General features: G+C 43.0%; 1 protein-coding gene across 2 annotated transcripts in view; it reads right to left on the minus strand.

Moving 5' to 3' along the window:
* LOC140738240 (solute carrier family 2, facilitated glucose transporter member 11-like) overlaps positions 1-18,874 on the minus strand; it is an 85,733-nt gene extending 66,859 nt beyond the window's left edge. The window contains exon 1 of one of the 2 annotated variants that reach the window (XM_073065383.1): positions 18,791-18,874. Coding sequence is in view for 1 of the 2 variants with exons in the window: in XM_073065382.1 (XP_072921483.1) it covers positions 14,511-14,534 (24 nt within the window). In the remaining variant the exon portion in view is untranslated. Of the gene's footprint in view, positions 1-14,510; positions 14,633-18,790 lie in introns of those variants that run through there. The other variant, XM_073065382.1, reaches the window with a different exon arrangement.
* Between the last annotated feature and the right edge of the window lie 922 nt (positions 18,875-19,796).

Genomic DNA, 19,796 nt, shown 5'->3' on the forward strand with positions numbered 1-19,796 from the left:
GCAGCCTCTGCTTCAGTCAGTCAAATGAAAGGGCCCCTGGATCTCGTGGTTAGTGCTGTCAGAGGAGACACCATTGAGCTGAAATTCCTGAGGAACTCTCTGTAAAAGTGGCAAATCCCAGGGTCCATTGGACTTGTTTCACACTTGATGGTTGTGGCCAATCTCCAACTGCCTGTGTCTTACTAGGGTCTATCTTGAGACTGCCATGAGCGATGATAAAACTCAAGAATGACAAGTTGGTTCAGATTTCTCCAGCTTGACATAAAGTCCATGATCTAGAAGCCTCGTTAAGATATCTCTGACTTGAGTAATATGCTCCTCCATGGATTTCAAAGTTAGGATGTAGTCCAACTAGACAAAGATGAACATCACTGAGCATGTCGTTTATGAAGGCCTGGGAAACTGCTGGCACGTTCGCAAGGCCGAAGGGCATGGCCTGTTACTCGTAGTGCCCTGTCAGTGTGTTGAATGCAGTCTTCCACTCATCACGGGCAAATGCAGACAAGATTGTACATATCCCGCCAGTCTAACTTCGAGAGCTCCTTGGAGAACCGCAAAGGCAGTGGTCATGAGTGGAAAGGGGTCACGATTCTTGGCCATTATGTAATGCAGCTCTCTATAATCCAGGCATGACAGCAGGCTTCCATCCTTTTTCTGTACGAAGGAAGCCTGTGCCTGATGAGATGGAGGGGCAAATGAATCCCGTTGTCAGAGCCTCTTTTACCTACTCCTCTGTAGCTCTTCTCTTTGGGCCTGAGAAAACGTATAATCGACGCCGTGGAGGACAAGTACTAGGCAGTTGACCTATTGCACAGTCGTAGGGTTGATGTGGTGGAAGAGTTGAAGGCCTTCCCTTGCTGAAGACCTCATCCAAGTCCTTGTAGACACGGGATTTCAGCCAGCTTGAGTGTTGCAACTACCTCTGAACTTCCCTCCAAGGATGACTCCTGAGGCTCCTTAGGCGGCAGGGGAGTTTGGCACTTCAGAGTCTCCTCCGTAGTTTCACTAGAATCTTTTGTCGAAAAATGTGAGTACTTACCCATCTCTAGAACCGTGACCAAATCAGAGTCCAAATTGTCAACTGTATCCTCAGACAATGAGGTGCTACGAATAGTCTTTGTTCTCCTGGGACTAGAGACTAGGTTTCAAGGGTCAACGTCTAGGAGCCTTTCCCTTATACAGGACCTGGCTTGGTTGCTAGGACACCAAAATTCTTGGGCCCCTCCCTGGTGGGTTTCTTGGCTTGCTCCAGATCTAGAGACCTTTTCTTTCCAGTTCCAGTGCACCTCTGACTGGACAGGGTTGGGACTCACGTGCTCCTGATGACTGGAGCCGGCTTGCCTGCCCTTGGAGGCAGGACTGAATCCCCTTACGGCTTTCAGGTTACTCTGAGCAAAAGTCCGCCTCCTGCTCTCGGGAGAATCGGGGGGGGGGGGGGGCGGGGGGAGTCAGAACACCAAACCAAAAACTTTCCCTCTTGCCCAGACTTGACCATCCGATGGTCCTCCCTTCCTCCCGGTTCATGGAAGGGTTATGTTTAGATAGCCAAGGGTGCCTGAGGATCTGAGGTACGTGAGGAGAGTCTATGATATGGAAACTAGCGGCCTCTGCATGTCCCCCATCCTCATTTGTTAAACCAGTGTCTCCTGCAAGATCTGCCCAGATCCAGGAGGATGACCATCCAAGGCAGTTGCGATCACATGCTGGCTCAGATCTTGCAGAGGTATTTTCAGTTGACAGGCTGTCCCCAAGCTGGCTCCGGGGGGGGGTGATGGAACACCCTCTTCATGGCATTCATGAATTCTCCCGAATCAGAGCAGATCTTCCACCTCCATTCCCACTGTGCAGTGGCCCAGGCCGGGTCCTCCCAGTCAAAAGAGAGATCATGGAGGCCTCTGCATGAGGCCTCCATGTGAAACTGGGATGGCTGGAGTTCAAACATCAATGAACACTGAGTGCAGAAGCTGTGGCAAGTACCCGGGTCACTGCCGTATGTCTCTGGGGTCAGAAGCTGGACTGACTCCACAAAGCTACCGACAGCCTCACCTGAGTGAATTTGGCTTCCTCCTTGCGACGGTCTGTGCATGGCAACCTGTATCTCCAGGCTCTGTCTAGAAATGGCTGGCCACAGCTGACAAGAGGCTCCAATCCCCCACTGTCAATCATACAGTGACGAGAGACCTTGGCGAGGATGGTAAGGATCCGAGTGCTATCCAGGTGCCAAAACATGGGCACCAGCTAGCAGGTGGGCTTGAATCTTGCCAGTTACCGATATTCCAGAGAGTCAGAGCATATAAACCCCAGAAGCTGGTGCAGTTGGGTGTGTATCATAACAAAGATTTAATGGCAATTACAATAAAGCTGATGGAAGACTGGAGCTGGGTGCTCCTGAAGATAAAAAGGATAATGATACAGGTGTCACTCTCTGTTCTGAACTGATTCTCCACCTTGCACCCTCTGTAGATGAGAGCTCTTTCAGAACATTTGGATCTCTCACCAGATTTTCAGCAGGAAAGGTCATTGTCTGTCGGCAACCATCCCTGCAAACTGCCTTTTCCAAAAGGTCCCGTCTGGAAAGTGCTACAGGGGCTAGTAAAACAAAAAATTCATGGCATTTTAAAAGTTTCTTACCCCAGACAGATAATCTGATTAACCATTCTAATTAGCCTATCACACCTCCCACTGTCTATTATCTCAGTCACTGCACGATGAACACTTTAAACCACATTTTATAAAATTGTTTACATTATAAATACATGCTGGTGTTTATGTATTTATGCCATATTTATTCCATATCTGTAATTTAGCCTCTAACTAATTTTTTATAGAATTAATTATTCCTTCTGATTGCTGGATGTTGGTTTTTTTTGTTACATGTCACACCAACACACCATGGCAAATTCCCAATCCCTGTGAATGTCAATCATGAATAAAGTTGTTCCTTAATCCTTGAAATCATTTCCAGCTGTAATTTGATAACACTGCCTAGAGTGGTCGTGTTCACTTTTACTTCCAATTCTAATCTTTGTGTTGAACCTCCTCTAACCCTGATTACTGCAGAGACCAATCCAGGAGAAAGCCCAGCCACATTGTTTGCAATATTGAGAAACTATGAAGATGTTCAACTTCAGTCAACATCAAAAATTATTTTTCTCACTAGTTCGTTAAAATACAGAATATTAAACCCCAAAGTCTCTAGGGCAATCCTGAAAGATTCACGACTGAAGGAGCGGCAAGTTGGTAAATGGGTTTATAGTTGTCATATGTACTTAGGTGAAAGACTTGTCTTTCATGATGCTTGTACAGATCAATTTTTACAACAGAGCATTGTAAGATAAAACAATAACAGGGCGCAGAATAAAGTGTTGCAGTGCAGGGAAAGTATAATGGAGGTCATAACAAGGTAGATTATGAGGTTAAGAGTCCATTGACAGGGTTGACATGTTGTTAGGTGTGATGGCCTTCATCGTCCGGGGGACTGAACTCAGGAGCCTGAGGTACTGATACAGATTTATAAGATCTTGGTCAGACCCCACTTGGAGTACTGTGCTCAGTTCTGGTCACCTCACTACAGGAAGGATGAGGATGCTATAGAGAGAGTGCAGAGGAGATTTACAAGGATGTTGCCTGGATTGGAGAGTATGCCTTATAAGAATAGGTTGAGTGAGCCATAGAACCATAGAACATTACAGCACAGAAACAGGCCTTTTGGCCCTTCTTGGCTGTGTCAAACCATTTTTCTGCCTAGTCCCACTGACCTGCACCTGGACCATATCCCTCCATACACCTCTCATCCATGTACCTGTCCAAGATTTCCTTAAATGTTAAAAGTGAGCCCACATTTACCACTTCATCTGGCAGCTCATTCCACACTCCCACCACTCACTGTGTGAAGAAGCCCCCCCAATGTTCCCTTTAAACTGTTCCCCCTTCACCCTTAATCCATGTCCTCTGGATTTTTTCTCCCCTAGCCTCAGTGGAAAAAGCCTGCTTGCATTCACTCTATCTATACCCATCATAATTTTATACACCTCTATCAAATCTCCCCTTATTCTTCTACGCTCCAGGGAATAAAGTCCTAACCTATTCAACCTTTCTCTGTAACTCAGTTTCTTAAGTCCCGTCAATATCCTTGTAAACCTTCTCTGCACTCTTTCAACCATATTAATATCGTTCCTGTAATTCGGTGACCAAAACTGCACACAATATTCCAAATTCGGCCTCACCAATGCCTTATACAACCTCACCATAACATTCCAACTCTTACTTGGCCTTTTCTTCTTGGAGCGATGGAGGATGAGAGGTGACCTGATAGACGTGTATAAGATGATGAGAGACATTGATCGTGTGGATAGTCAGAGGCTTTTTCCCAGGGCTGAAATGGCTAGGGTTCATAGTTTTAAGGTGTTTGGAAGTAGGTATAGAGGGTATGTCAGGGGAAAGTTTTTCACAGAGAGTGGTGGGTGTGTGGAATGTACTGCCAGTGACAGTGGTAAAGGCAGATACAGCGGGGTCTTTTACGATACTCCTAGATAGGTACATGGAGCTTAGAAAAGTAAGAGCTATGCAGTAAGGAAATTATAGGCAGTTTCCAGAGTAGCTTACGTGGTCGACATAACATTGTGGGCCGAAGGGCCTATAATGTGCTGTAGATTTCTATGATTCTATCATACAATAGTACCTTTCAGCAATTTTAGAACAGCAGGACAGAAACTGATAAACACAAGAGATTCTGCAGCTGCTGGAAATCCAGAGTAACACACACATACACACAATGCTGGGGGAGCTCAGCAGGTCAGTGAGCAGCTATGGAGAGGAATAAGTAGTCGACATTTCAGGTTGAGACCATTTATCAGGACTGGAAAGGAAGGGGGCAGAAGCCTGAATAAAAAGGTGGGGGGGGGGGGCGAGCAGGAGGAGTGCAAACTGGCAGGTGATAGGTGAGACCTGGTTATGGGGAAGGTGGGTGGGTGGAGTGGGGTGAAAGGAAAGGGAGTGAACCATGAAAGGGAAGGAGGAGGGGCACCAGAGAGTGATAAACAAGTAAGAAGAGAATGGGTAAGAGGGGAGCCAGAATAGAAAAAGTGGGGGGGGGGGGGGAGAAGAGAAATTTCCAGTCAGAGAAATTGAAGATCGTGTCATCAGGTTGGACACTGCCCAGAAAATATGAATTGTTGCTCCTCCAACCTGAGAGTGGCCTCATCGTGGCACTAAAGGAGGCCATAGACTGACACGTCAAATGGGAATGGGGAGTGGAATTAAGATGGATGGCCACTGGGAAATTCTGCCTGATGCAGACAAAGCAAAGGTGCTGAACAATGCGCCACACCAGCTGCACCAGATACGGTAGGTGATCCAGACAGACTCGCAGGTGAAATGTTGCCTCTCCAACAAGGACAGTTTGGGGCCCTGAATGGTGGTGAGGGAGGAGGTGAAGCCACAGGTGTAACACTTCCGCTTGCAAGGAGAAGAGGGAGATGAGTAGGAAGGGACGAATGGAGAAAGTGATCCCTCTGGAAGGCTGAGAATGGGGGAGAGGGAAAGATGTGCTTGGTGGTAGGATCCCGTTGAAGGTGGCCGCAGTTGCAGAGAATGATGTGCTGGATATGAAGGCTCATGGGGTGGTAGTTAAGGACAAGAGGAACTCTATCCCCATTCTGGCAGTGGGAAGATGGGATGACAGTGCTGTCCAGGAAATGGAGGAGATACAGTTGAGGACAGTATCAATGGTAGAGAAAGGAAAACTCCATTCTTTGAAGAAGGAGGATATCTCAGATGACTTGCAATGGGAAGTTTCATCCTGAGAACAGAAAGGGTGGAAGTGGAGGAATAAAAAAAGGGAATAGCATTTTTACAAGTGACAGGTTGGGAAGAGGTATAGTCAAGGTAGCTGTGAGAGTCCGTAGATTTATAAAAACTATAGGTAGACGGTCTTCCTCAAGAGATGGAGAGAGAGAGAGAGAGAGAGAGAGGGGGGGGGGGGGGGAGAGAGAGAAACTGCCCTTGATTCTGGTGGTCTCTTCTACCCATTGTGAGGCAGGAGAAGAGAGAAAGTCCAGGATGGACAGGATCTTTGATTATGCTGGCTGCTTTGCCGAGACAATGGGAAGTGTAGAAGGAAGGCTGATTGCTACGATGTGCTGAATAGTTCTGGTTTCCCATCACCTCGGTATCCACTGTAAGCTCCATAATCAGAAAAGAGACAGTCAAATGAACAGAGTCCTGGCATGTTGAGAACACATTTCTGCAAACACAGTTCTTTATAAGTGTTATTCATGGACTCTGGGAAAGCTCTGTCAACAGGTCTTACCACCAGCTAGCAGATTTGTAGAGGGTAGATGAGGTGCAGGAGCAGAAGGGGGAGATGCAGTAGGAACCAGAGTGAGAGGTAACTTTTGATCAGATGATCTACAAACTACAATTCCAATAACAATGCCAATAAATTCAACCATGATTCACCACACGGGCAACTTCCTCGCCTCACTCTCTGATCACAGTGACTAGTTGGCCATAATGCAAAAATAAAAGGCAACACAAAGTTAGCGCCTTCTGTTGACAGGTCAGCTACTGATCTTTGTGAATGCCTTTCACAGGTATCTTCCTGCTCTAGTGTCCTATCACAGGTATCTTCCTGCTCTAGTGTCCTATCACAGGTATCTTCCTGCTCTAGTGTCCTTTCACAGGTATCTTCCTGCTCTAGTGTCCTATCACAGGTATCTTCCTGCTCTAGTGTTCTATCACAGGTATCTTCCTGCTCTAGTGTCCTTTCACAGGTATCTTCCTGCTCTAGTGTCCTATCACAGGTATCTTCCTGCTCTAGTGTCCTATCACAGGTATCTTCCTGCTCTAGTGTCCTTTCACAGGTATCTTCCTGCTCTAGTGTCCTATCACAGGTATCTTCCTGCTCTAGTGTCCTTTCACAGGTATCTTCCTGCTCTAGTGTCCTATCACAGGTATCTTCCTGCTCTAGTGTCCTTTCACAGGTATCTTCCTGCTCTAGTGTCCTATCACAGGTATCTTCCTGCTCTAGTGTCCTTTCACAGGTATCTTCCTGCTCTCGTGTCCTTTCACCGGTATCTTCCTGCTCTAGTGTCCTATCACAGGTATCTTCCTGCTCTAGTGTCCTTTCACAGGTATCTTCCTGCTCTAGTATCCTTTCACAGGTATCTTCCTGCTCTAGTGTCCTATCACAGGTATCTTCCTGCTCTAGTGTCCTTTCACAGGTATCTTCCTGCTCTAGTGTCCTTTCACAGGTATCTTCCTGCTCTAGTGTCCTATCACAGGTATCTTCCTGCTCTAGTGTCCTATGTAACATGATTGTAATGACTGCAGTATGACTGGTGGAAGGCTGTTGACTCACCAGAGAAAGCTTTGGAGGAAAAAACATGATTAAGCCCGGGTCCAGCCACTTCTAACAAATAACAAGTGGTGATAACCAACTATAGTTTTGAGTCCATTGCAGAAGTGTGTAACTAATGAAACAATGAATTTGTACAAGCTGCTAGCAGTAATATTGTAAATAAGCAAAGAGCACAAAGTCAGCCTCTCTGTATTGGAAACCACAAGGATGAGTTAGTCATACATTTAGTCGCCAGCCTATTGTTAAAGGCTTTCCAATTAAGTCCTCCCATGTTCCAATTTAACTCTTCTCTATATCCCTCCGAAACATCTCTGAAGAATCGAAGCTATCTGCATGAAGTTGCATGCCCACATTCGAGTCTATGTAAAAAAGCCACAAGATGGGACTACTTTTCCAGTAGAAATGAATATTGCTTATTATATTTTTTTAATTACAGCTTTGATTTATTTTTGCTTATTTGTTATCTAGAGCTGATGAGGGGTTATTGGTAAGTAACACTAAAACTCTTTTCCTTTCCACTAACCTGCTGAGGAGGACTCATGTACAGAGGGATGGTCTGACAGAACATGGAGTTAAATGTGTTGAAAGAATAAGTAAATTTAGGAAGGACAACAAAATTCTAGGGGCGTATAGCCCGATGGGAGTTCGGGGAGCTGGGTTAAGCACAATAGGCAGCGATTCAAACAGAGAGAGGAGAAATGGGTTAAAAATTCTATATCTGAATGCACGAAGTGTCAGAAATAAGGCGGATGAGCTTGAAGCCCAGGTGCGAATGGGTAACTATGATGTTGTTGGGATCACGGAGACATGGCTGCAGGGAGATCAGACCTGGGAAATGAATGTACAAGGGTATACGTGCTATCGTAGGGACAGAAATGTGGGCAGGGGGGTGGGGTGGCCCTGTTGGTGAGGAATGAGATTCAGTCCTTTGCAAGGGGGGACATAGGGTCAGGAGAAGTAGAGTCTGTGTGGATAGAACTGAGGAAAAGTAAGGGCAAAAGGACCCAAATGGGTGTTGTCTATAGGCCACCAAACAGTAGCATGGATATTGGGTGCAAGTTGAATAGGGAGTTAACATTGGCATGTGGCAAAGATAATGTCGCAGTAGTTATGGGGGATTTCAACATGCAGGTGAACTGGGAGAATCAGGTTGGTGCTGGACCCCAGGATAGGGAGTTTGTAGAGTGCCTATGGGATGCATTCTTGGAACAGCTTGTACAAGAGCCGACCAGGGACAAGGCTATTCTGGATTTAGTGTTATGTAATGAACAGGATTTGATAAGCGATCTCGCAGTAAAGGAGCCATTAGGAGGTAGTGATCACAATATGATAAGCTTTTATCTGCAATTTGAGAAGGATAAGGGCAGCTCGGAGGTGTCAGTGTTGCAGATGAACAGGGGAAACTATGGAGCCATGAGGGAGGAGCTGGCCAAAGTTGACTGGATGGATAGCCTAGCAGAAAAGACAGTGGAACAGCAATGGCAGGTATTCTTGGGAATAATGCACAAGGTGAAAAATCAGTTCATCCCCCAGAGAAGGAAGGATTCAAAGGGGGGAAAGGGGCCACAGTGGTTGACAAAGGAAGTCAGAGATCGCATAGCATTAAAAAAAAGGAAATATGACAGAGCTAAGGTGAGTGGGAGGACAGATGATTGAGAAGTTTTTAAGGAACGACAGAACTTAACTAAAAAGACAATACGGGGAGAGAAAATGAGGTATGAACGCAAGCTAGCCAGGAATATAAAGGAAGATAGCAAAAGCTTTTTTAGGTATGTGAAGAGAAAGAAGATAGTTAAGAAGAATGTTGGGCCCTTGAAGAATGAATTGGGTGAAATTGTTATGGGAAACAGAGAAATGGCAGAAGAATTTAATGAGTACTTTAGATCTGTTTTCACTAAGGAAGACACAAGCAATCTCCCAGATGTATGGATGGGTCAAGGACATAGGGTAACAGAGGAAATGAAACAGATTGACATTTGGAAGGAAACGGTGATGAGAAGACTGATGGGACTGAAGGGTGACAAATCTCCAGGTCCAGATGGTCTGCACCCTAGGGGCCCTGGAAATTGTGGATGCATTGGTAATCATTTTCCAATGTTCCTTAGATTCAGGATCACTTCCTGAGGATTGGAGAATGGCTAATGTTATCCCACTTTTTAAGAAAGGAGGGAGGGAGAAAACAGAGAACTATCGACCTGTCCGCCTGACATCGGTGGTGGGGAAGATGCTAGAGTCCATTATTAAGGATGAAATAGTGGCATATCTAGATAGCAGTGATAGGATTGGGCCAAGCCAGCATGGATTTACCAAGGGTAAATCATGCTTGACTAATTTGTTGGAGTTTTTCGAGGATGTAATCAGGAAGTTAGATGGGGGAGATCCAGTGGATGTAGTGTACCTCGATTTTCAGAAGGCATTTGATAAGGTCCCACATAGAAGATTGGTGGGTAAAATCAAAGCTCAGGGCATCAGGGGGAAGGCATTGACATGGATAGAAAACTAGTTGGCAGATAGAAAGCAAAGGGTAGCGGTGAATGGGTGTTTCTCGGAATGGCAGGTAGTGACTAGTGGGGTGCCACAGGGCTCAGTATTGGGACCACAGCTGTTTACCATTTACGTTAACAATTTGGATGAAGGCATAGAAAATAACATCAGCAAATTTGCTGATGATACTAAGCTGGGTGGCAGTGTGACATGTGATGAGGATGTTAGGAGAATTCAGGGTGACTTGGATAGGCTGGGTGAGTGGGCAGATACTTGGCAGATGGCGTTTGATGTGAATAAGTGTGAGGTTATCCACTTTGGGAGTAAGAACAGGAAGACAGATTATTATCTGAACGGTGTAGAGTTGGGTAAGGGAGAAATACAAAGAGATCTCGGAGTCCTTGTTCATCAGTCACTGAAGGTGAATGAGCAAGTGCAGCAGGCAGTGAAGAAGGCTAATGGAATGTTGACCTTTATTACAAAGGGAATTGAGTACAAGAGCAAGGAAATCCTCTTGCATTTGTACAGAGCGCTGGTGAGACCACACCTGGAGTATTGTGTACAGTTTTGGTCTCCAGGGTTAAGGAAGGACATCCTGGCTGTAGAGGAAGTGCAGCGTAGATTCACGAGGTTAATTCCTGGGACGTCTGGACTGTCTTACGCAGAGACTGGGCTTGTACACGCTGGAATTAAGGAGATTGAGAGGGGATCTGATTGAAACATATAAGATTATTAAGGGATTGGACAAGATAGAGGCAGGAAATATGTTCCAGATGCTGGGAGAGTCCAGTACCAGAGGGCATGGTTTGAGAATAAGGGGTAGGTCATTTAGGACAGAGTTAAGGAAAAACTTCTTCTCCCAGAGAGTTGTGGGGGTCTGGAATGCACTGCCTCGGAAGGTAGTGGAGGCCAATTCTCTGGATGCTTTCAAGAAGGAGCTAGATAGGTATCTTATGGATAGGGGAATCAAGGCAGGAACCGGGTATTGATAGTAATTGATCAGCCATGATCTCAAAATGGCGGTGCAGGCTCGAAGGGCTGAATGGTCTACTTCTGCACCTATTGTCTATTGTCTATTTCCAGTATTTCTAATATATTCTGACTTTGTACAAAATGATTTAATAGTTTTGATGACACTCTTTTGCATCTCAATATAATTTTCTTCCCTGTAGTTTATGTAATTTTGCCACCATACTCTACTTCCACTCTGTTCACTGAAAATTCATGTACTTTATTGACATTCACACAATACACTTTGAAATTCAATCATTCAGTCCCCAATGTTTCCCCACCATTTAATAAATTCATAGCTAATCTGATCTGAATCTCAACTACACATTTATATCTACCCACAGATGCCTTTCTCTCCCATGATTACCAAGCTGCTGATCCCTCCAACTTTAAAAAATCCAGAACTCTGTCTCTTCAAGGAAGAGAATTTCAAACATTGACAAAGCTGAGAGAAAAGTATTTCTGCTCATCTCTCTGAGATTGGCAACCTCTTTTTAAAATAAGTTTTCCCCACCCCAAGTTCTAGATTCTCCCACAAAAGGAAGCATCCTCTCTATATTCATCCTGTCATATCTAATTCACTTCTCTCTCCACTGAAATCCAGAGGATACAAGCTCTGCCCATCCAACCATGCCTCATTAGATTCCTGTCCATTACCTGAATTAGACTAGTAAATTTCTGAACTGCTTCCTTTCTTCCTTAAGTTGTGAGATCAATGCCTTACACAAAGTTGAGAAGGTGGTCTCATCAAAACCTATATAACAGAAGAATAACCTCTTTATCTTTGTAATAATCCCTCCCACAATAAGCAACTCCCTGAAGGAGGTATATTAATGTCATTTGACCAATTAAAGAATAAATATAAAATATCAAATAACACTCTTTTCTGTTATTTCCAATTAAGGGCTTATTTAAGAGATAAACTGGGTCAAACAATGTTATTGCCGAAACCTAATGAAATAGAAACTTTAATTCATAAAGGAAAAATTAAAAAAATTATTTCTGGTATGTATAATTTGATTCAAAAACAGGCAATTAAACAAGGAATTGATAAGTCAAGACAAAAATGGGAAACTGATTTGAATATTAAAATTGATGAAACCAGTTGGTCAAGATTATGTCTTGACAGTATGACAAATACAATAAATGTTCGACTAAGATTAGTACAATATAACTTTTTACATCAAATATATTACACCACAAAAAAAAAGATTAAACTCAAATTTATCTGATCAGTGTTTTCGATGTAATCAAGAAATTGGTACTTTTTTACACTCTACTTGGTCTTGTTTTAAAATTCAACCTTTTTGGACAAATCTAAGAGTTTTACTGGAACAAATTATTGGAATACAACTTCCACATAATCCAATATTATTTTTACTAGGCGATATTGAAGGGATAAAATTGAAATCCAAATTGAATAAATATCAGAAAGAATTCATAAAAATTGCATTGGCAGTAGCCAAAAAGGCTATTGCAGTTACTTGGAAATCGGATTCATACTTAAGTATAGATTGTTGGAAGAATGAAATTTACAGCTGCATTCCACTTGAAAAAATTACTTATAATTTAAGAGATAAATATGAAATATTTCTGAAAATTTGGCACCCTTATTTACAAAAAATAGGATTAAATATATAGGTGCTCCGAAGATAAAATTATTGGTTATCTGGGGAAATAAATAAATATACATATTAAAGCTATTATGAACTCCATGGAGCATGTGGGGATCTTCCGATATCCAGGCATTCTTTCTTTCTTTCTTTCTTTCTTTTTTCTTCTTTTTTTTTCTATAGGGATATGTTAGGGGGGAGGAGTTAAGGGGAGGGGGGAAGGGTTAATATTTTTTTTTTCTTTCTGTAACCTATTTGAAAATTCAATAAAAAATAAGCAACTCCTACAAGGGGACCACAGCCTTGTGATGGTTTGGAGGCTTGCTTGCCTTAATGATCTGGAGAGCTATGTCAGGACTTTATGCTTTGGCTGTTGGTAGGGTCACCCATGCCAAACAGGTTAAACGCTAGAGACAGACTAAGAGTGGTCCACTGGTCCTCCAGGTTTGGGGGTTCAGATCAGGGCTACAACCTTGACTGGTAAAACAAAATCGGTACAGAAACAATGAAGAATCCTTCTACAACTGAGTGTGACAATATTCCTGAGTCTCCACCCAGGGTTTGCATGATTGACAGTAGTGAAAACTGAGATGAAGCTACTCACACAATGAGAGAAGCCCTGAACACCCCCAGAGATGGAGGACCTTTGTTGCTGCCCTAAACACCAGTGGCATAACAGGTAGTAAGTTAGTACAATAAGCAATTGTGTTCTGTTAGCTTTCCTGTTTGCTTACTAGTCTTTGGGAAATCGTACATTAAGACATCCTAATCTCTCACCATTAGAATCATATGCTTTTATTCTGTTATATATATCTTTTTATTATGTTTTATTTTTCTCTTCATTGACTCTAAGTTCCTCAGTCTTTGGACAATTTTTGTATGTTCCTTTTTCATTTTCATTACTCAGTGCACTTTTCCTTTTGAAAACCAACCCTTCAAAATGTCTGTACATTAATAGAGATAGGCCCACTTGCTTGACGAATAGTCCATTGTATCATTTGTTCTTTGTTCCTGTTCCTACACTTCCAACAACTGTGTTCCTCCCTGCATCTCCTTTTTGTCTACGTTCCTCTCTGTTCTCCCAGCACTCTCCTTCTCTTTATTTGTTGTAAGCTCCATCCTGCATGCTCTCTGCTTCATTCTATTCTCCTCTCTTGCATTGTTCCAAAGGAATTTTCCCCCAACACAATGTATAAGCAATTTCTTGAACTGCATGTATCCTATTGCAATATAGCTTGTCTCCCTAATCTCCTCTGACATAGTTAGCAACAACAAAAATGCAAAATCCAAAGATATAAAATCAAAAGAAAGTCAGAAAAGGGCTTACAATCAGGAAATTGAAATATTCGAGTTCACATGCTGATAATTTCTTCATTACAAACTCTCTGCACTGAAATATACTGGTCAACAGCTAGTTAACGTTCAACTCCCTGCACTGTTAACTTGTAATAAGACCATTTTTATTCCAACAAATCTTCTGTGTTAAAAATAAAGATTTAAGAAAATAGTATTCAGAAAATGGAAAGTAGCTAACTATAATTCTATTTAAGCTTCATACCAAGAAGGTTTCCTGGTTGTGCTTCTGCTGTTAAATAGTCTCAAGCTCTCCCTAGGGGTAAATGGTTGACAGTGTTTGAAGGTCTGTGCCTATTTCCAGTAGAGACCAAGATTTTCTGTACCCATGTACTTTCCTGAGCAAGTCGAACATGACAAGAAATTGAGAAGAAGGTGAAAGCTTTATCTTTTAGTGCAGTGCATAAAAGTGACTTGACTTGACTTGACTTGAAGGGTTTAGTCTGTGAGTCTGTGTTGCCCCTCTGCTTGCAAAGCAACCCTCCTGGGGATCCTGCCCTTGGATGAGGACCTCTGGAGTCCCAGAAGAAATATTACTTGGCAGAATTGTCCCAGTGTTTTGCCCTGCAACTTCATTTTCATGAATCAAAGTATTGCTGAAGAAACAACACCATCTTCCAACCACAAAACAGATTGTCAATAATAACACCCAATGTACACATGCATGATTAAAATAATATGGTTCATACCAGCTCCTTCAGGATATTTTCCATTAGATGTTTGATCCTAAGCCACTCCCAATTTCTGTAGGTAAGGAAAAAGTTACAAAGGGTGCAAGTTAAAATGAAAGTACCAAAGGAGAAAAGAAGGATCGGATGCCCAGTGTGTCAAGTTCCGGCATGGGTCTTATATATAGTCTGTGCATGAGCAGATTGTTCCAGAATTTCTTTTCATGCTCTGTTAATTATCTTAAAAATACCTAAATTGCACTTTCTTCATATTGCAATGAGAATACCAATTAACCTTTAGAAGAACTGGACTCTTCCACTGCGCAGGTGACTCTGATGTCGCAATCGATCTACAAGTACAACCAGTGCCTTCAAGTACCATTCTTGGCCCCACACACAGACTCAATATCCGAGGCACCAGAGTGACATGGTACTGCAGCGAGTCCTATTCACAGCCACAAAGTCAATTATTCATCTAAATTCCCCTAGACTATGAGTCCTTAGCCTTGGCTTTAGCGAGTAAAGTAGAGGGAAGATGGAAGTAAGGTGTGTCCGCTAGGGATCAAAGCACCCTCACGTCTGAGAGAGGTGGTTGCTGTTCAGGAGATTTGATCACTGTATCCAGTATGACAACCCAGCATTGGGCTAAGGAAGTTCTACAGAATCGCAGGTGCTCTCGCGCAGTATGGCCATGAGTAAATGAAGGCACAAGAGATTCTGAAGATGCTGTAATTCTTGAGCAACACACACAAAGTGCCGAAGGAACTCAGCAGGTCAGGCAGCATTTATGGAGGGACATGAACAGACAACATTTTGGGCAGAGTCTCTTCGTGATGTTTTGACCTGTGAGCAAGGGACTCGACTTCCGAACCTTCAAACAGAAGCCCCTCATACATACCCACAGAACTGCCATGGAAGGCATCAAAGCAGGGCTACTACACATCTCAGTAGCCAGCAAGCAAAATGTTACTGTCAAACTGCAGCAGATCCCCATTCGCCCAAACATCCCCAGGAGGTCCACTGCATGTACTCACATTGAATTGTGGAAGAATTGTACCTTTTTCATTAATGATTTATTCTCCATTAGCCGACTTGTTAGCTTGCTCATATTCCATCTGAATAGAGAAGTTTGTGAAATGTCTTCATAAAGGCCAGAAGAATCTACATCGAGTCATAGTTATAGAGAGCAGTACAGCACAGAAACTGACCTTTCAGCTGAAATAATCTGTGCTAAACTATTCTTATTCTGTGTAGGTCAATGAGACTAGACTTGGACCATGGTCACCCATATCCCTCCCTTCCATGCATCAGAATCAGAATCAGGTTTAAACATCACTGGCATATGTCATGTGATTTGTTGTTATGCGGCAGCAGTACATTGCAAAACAAAAACATAAAACTGTGAATTACAGTAAGAAGTGTGTGTATATATATATTTAAGTTAAATTAAATAAGTGGTGCATAAAGAGAGAAAAAAGTAGTGAAGTAGTGTTCAGGTAGTGGACAGATTGTGGAGATAGATGTTGTAAGACCTCAGACAAAATCAGGAATCAAGAGGTTGAGCATGGTGCGACTAGTGTCCTGAGCCGCGTATATTTCAATGCCAGAAGTATCATAGGAAAGGCGGATGAGCTCAAGATATGGATCAACTCCTGGAATTAAGACGTTGTAGCCTTAGTGAGACTTGGTTGCAGGAGGGGCCGGACTGGCAGCTCAATATTCTGGGGTTCTGTTGTTTTGAACATGACAGAGCGAGAGAGATTAAAGGAGGAAGGTGATATTACTTGCCAGGGAAAATGTCACAGCAATACTCTGTCAGGTCTGAATGGAGAACTTGACCAGTGAGGCGTTATGAGTGGAACTGAGAAATAAGGAAGGTAAAACCACGTTAATGGGGATACTATATATTACAGACCACCCATCAGTTTACAAGATTTACAAGAACAAATTTATAAAGAGATCACAGATGGATGCAAGAAACATAATATTGTTATAGTAGTTGATAAAGGAAGTTCCCTTCTCTTCCTCGATTTCACTGTCCCTATCTACGGGGATAGCTTATCCACCGATGTCTATTATAAACCAACGGACTCTCACAACTACCTGGACTATGCTTTGTCCCACCCTGCTACTTGTGAAAATGCCACCCCCTTCTCTGAGTCTCTGTCGCATTTGTCTCAGGATGAGGCTTTTCATTCTAGAATGAAGGAGATGTCCTCCTTTTTCAAAGAAAGGAGCTTCCCTTCCTCCACCATCAACGCTACCCTCAACCGCATCTCTTCCATTTCATGCACATCTGCTCTTAGCCCTTCCTCCCGCCACTCTACCAGGGTTAGGGTTCCACTTATCCTCACCCACCAGCCTCCATGTTCAGCACATAATTTTCTGAAACTTCCACCACCTCCAAAAGGATCCCACCACCAAACACATCTTTCCCTTCCCTCACTTTCTGCTTTCTGCAGGGATTGCTCCCTACACGACTCCCTTGTCCATTCGTCCTTCCCCACTGATCTCCCCCCGGCACTTATCTTTGCAAGTGGAACAAGTGCTACACTTGCCCCTATACCTCCTCCTTCATCACCATTCAGGGCCCCAAATAGTCCTTCCAGGTGAGGCAACACTTCACCTGTGAGTCCGTTGGGGTCATTACTGTGTTCGGTGCTCCTGGTGAGATCCAACGCAGATTGGGAGACCATTTCGCTGAGATCTACGTTCTGTCCATCAGAACAAATGGGATCTCCCAATGGCCACCAATTTTAATTCCACTTCCCATTCCCATTCTAATATGTCCATCCATGGCCTCCTCCACTGTTGGGATAAAGCCACACTTAGGTTGGAAGAACAACACCTTACATTCTGTTTGAGTAGCCTCTAACCTGATGGCATGAACATCAATTTCTCAACCTTCCAGTAATGCCCCACATTCCCCCTCTTCACCATTTCCCATCCCCTTGTCCCTCTCTCATGTTATCCTCTAGCCCGCCCATCGCCTCCCTGTGGTGCTCCCCTCCCCCGCTTTTTTCCTTTCTTCCATGGCCTTCAGTCTCTTTCACCAATCAATTTCCTAGCTCTTTGCTTCATCCCTCCCCCTCCAAGTTTCACCTTCACCTGGCATTTCTCTCTCCCCTCCTCCACCTTTCATATCTACTCCTCAGCTTTTTTTCTCCAGTCCTGCCGAAGGGTTTCAGCCTGAAACATCGACTGTACTTTTTTCCATAGATACTGCCTGGCCTGCTGAGATCCTCCAGCATTTTGTGTGTATGTTGCTTGGATACCCAGCATCTGCAGACTTCCTCTTGTTTATAGTAGTTGATTTTAATTTTTCACGTATTGACTGGGAATCCCATACTGTAAAAGGACTGGATGGGATAGAGTTTGTCAAATGTGTTCAGAAAAGTTCCCTTCATCAGTACATAGAAGTCCCAATGAGAGAGCTTGTGATACTGGATCTGCTATTAGGGGATGAGACAGGGCAGGTGACAGAAGTTTGTGAAGGGGAATGGTTTGCATCCAGTGACCACAATGCCAATAGTTTCAAAGTGAATATGCAAAAGGATAGGTCTGCTCCATGAGTCGAGATTCTAAGTTGGAGAAAGGCCAGCTTTGATGGTATCAGAGATGATCTACCAAATGTGAATTGGGAAAGGCTGTTCTCCAGCAAATGTGTACTTGGAAAGTGGGAGGCCTTCAAAGACAAAATTTGCAACTAGTTCAATTGAGTGAAGGTCGAGCACCACTTCTCCGCTAAACACCTACTGAACTAAACTCCTTGGAATTCCTAGAGTTAGGGTATTAAAATAAATTAGATTATATCTGTACCGGTAGTACCATATTGCATGCTGCCCATTAGTTTGGGTTATCATTGGAAAACCACTGAAGACCAGGATCAGCATAAGAAATCTAATGAAGCAGCAGTCTGCATTCAGCTTGCTCCACCGCTGTAAATTACCACAATTACCATTTCATCCACACATTAAGTATCTCACTGGTCACAGCTCCCAACCCAAAAATATCTTACTTATTTCCACTTTCTGTTTTCCATCCACTAACAAGCACAGATCCACACCAGCTAATTCTATCTGCTTCAATGGTATTTATTAACCCCACATGACATCTTGTTAAAGATCTTTAGATAAAGCAAATGTGCCATGTTTGCTGGTTGTTATTATCTTTACTGCTATTTACATAAAACTCTAATCAGTTTGTCAAACATGAGTTCCCTTTCATACAGTGAATCCTTGCTAACTGCGTTCTCCTTAATCAGTAGATATCCTTCACATTCTACTTTCCCGTTTTCTTACCCATTTCTTGGTCTAACTTTGCTGAAATTTTCCCATTCCTTAGATGCACAGCTTTCTTTTAGGCTTTTCCTTTGACTTCTCTTCTTCATCACAGATGAACCACACATCCTGCTGTCTTTTATATGTTTCCAATAAACTGGGTATTAATTCTTGAGAGTTTTCTCTGCCAACTCCTATTAAGGCTTTTAATCGGTTTTCCATTCTATCATGTACAACTCGTACTTCATGGACAGCTGAACTTAGATGTAAAACCTTGATTTTTGATTAAACTAAATCACTTTCAGTAAAACTATCATTTAATTATTACTGACCTCCAAGGGCCAATTAGCAAAAAGATTACTGATTACCCTTTCTCACGGTCTCTACATCTAATATAACCCTGGTTCATCCCTTAATATATTAATTTAGGAAGCCATCTCTAAAGTACTCAATAAATTTATCCTCCACATTATTACTGTTAATCTGATTTGCCCAGAATAGATGTAAATGAAAGACCTAATGTGATCGTATTGTATGTAAGGTAATAGACGTTAAATGTGTATACTGTAGGGTCTAGATTTATTCTCTACCTTACATTATGAAAGCTGCTCAGAAGCAGAAAGACTGAGATGTTTGCTGACCCTCGCAGTTTCCTTGCTCCACTTAAACAGACTTTGCTTCTTGATTGTCTGAGTCCTGTTCTATTCTCTACAGCCTTTATCCTGCTTGTTATTATCAGCACTTCCTCCTCTTCCTTTCCTGTTTTGCTCAAGTTTTCTGAACATTAGGCATTCCTGAATATTTACTTCCCATTGCTGGTTACATTGCAATCATATCTCTGTAAGGGCTACATGATTGTTCAGTTAGACTCTGTGGCCACTTTATTAGGTACACCAATACACCTGCTTGATAATGCAAAGACCTGATTAGTAAATCATGCGGCAGCAACTCAGTGCACGAGACATGGACAAGGGCTTCATTTGTTGTTCAGGCCAAAGTTCAGAATGGAGAAGAAATGTCCATCACT

This window comes from Hemitrygon akajei, chromosome 14 (assembly GCF_048418815.1).
Source record: "Hemitrygon akajei chromosome 14, sHemAka1.3, whole genome shotgun sequence".
NCBI lineage: Eukaryota > Metazoa > Chordata > Chondrichthyes > Myliobatiformes > Dasyatidae > Hemitrygon > Hemitrygon akajei.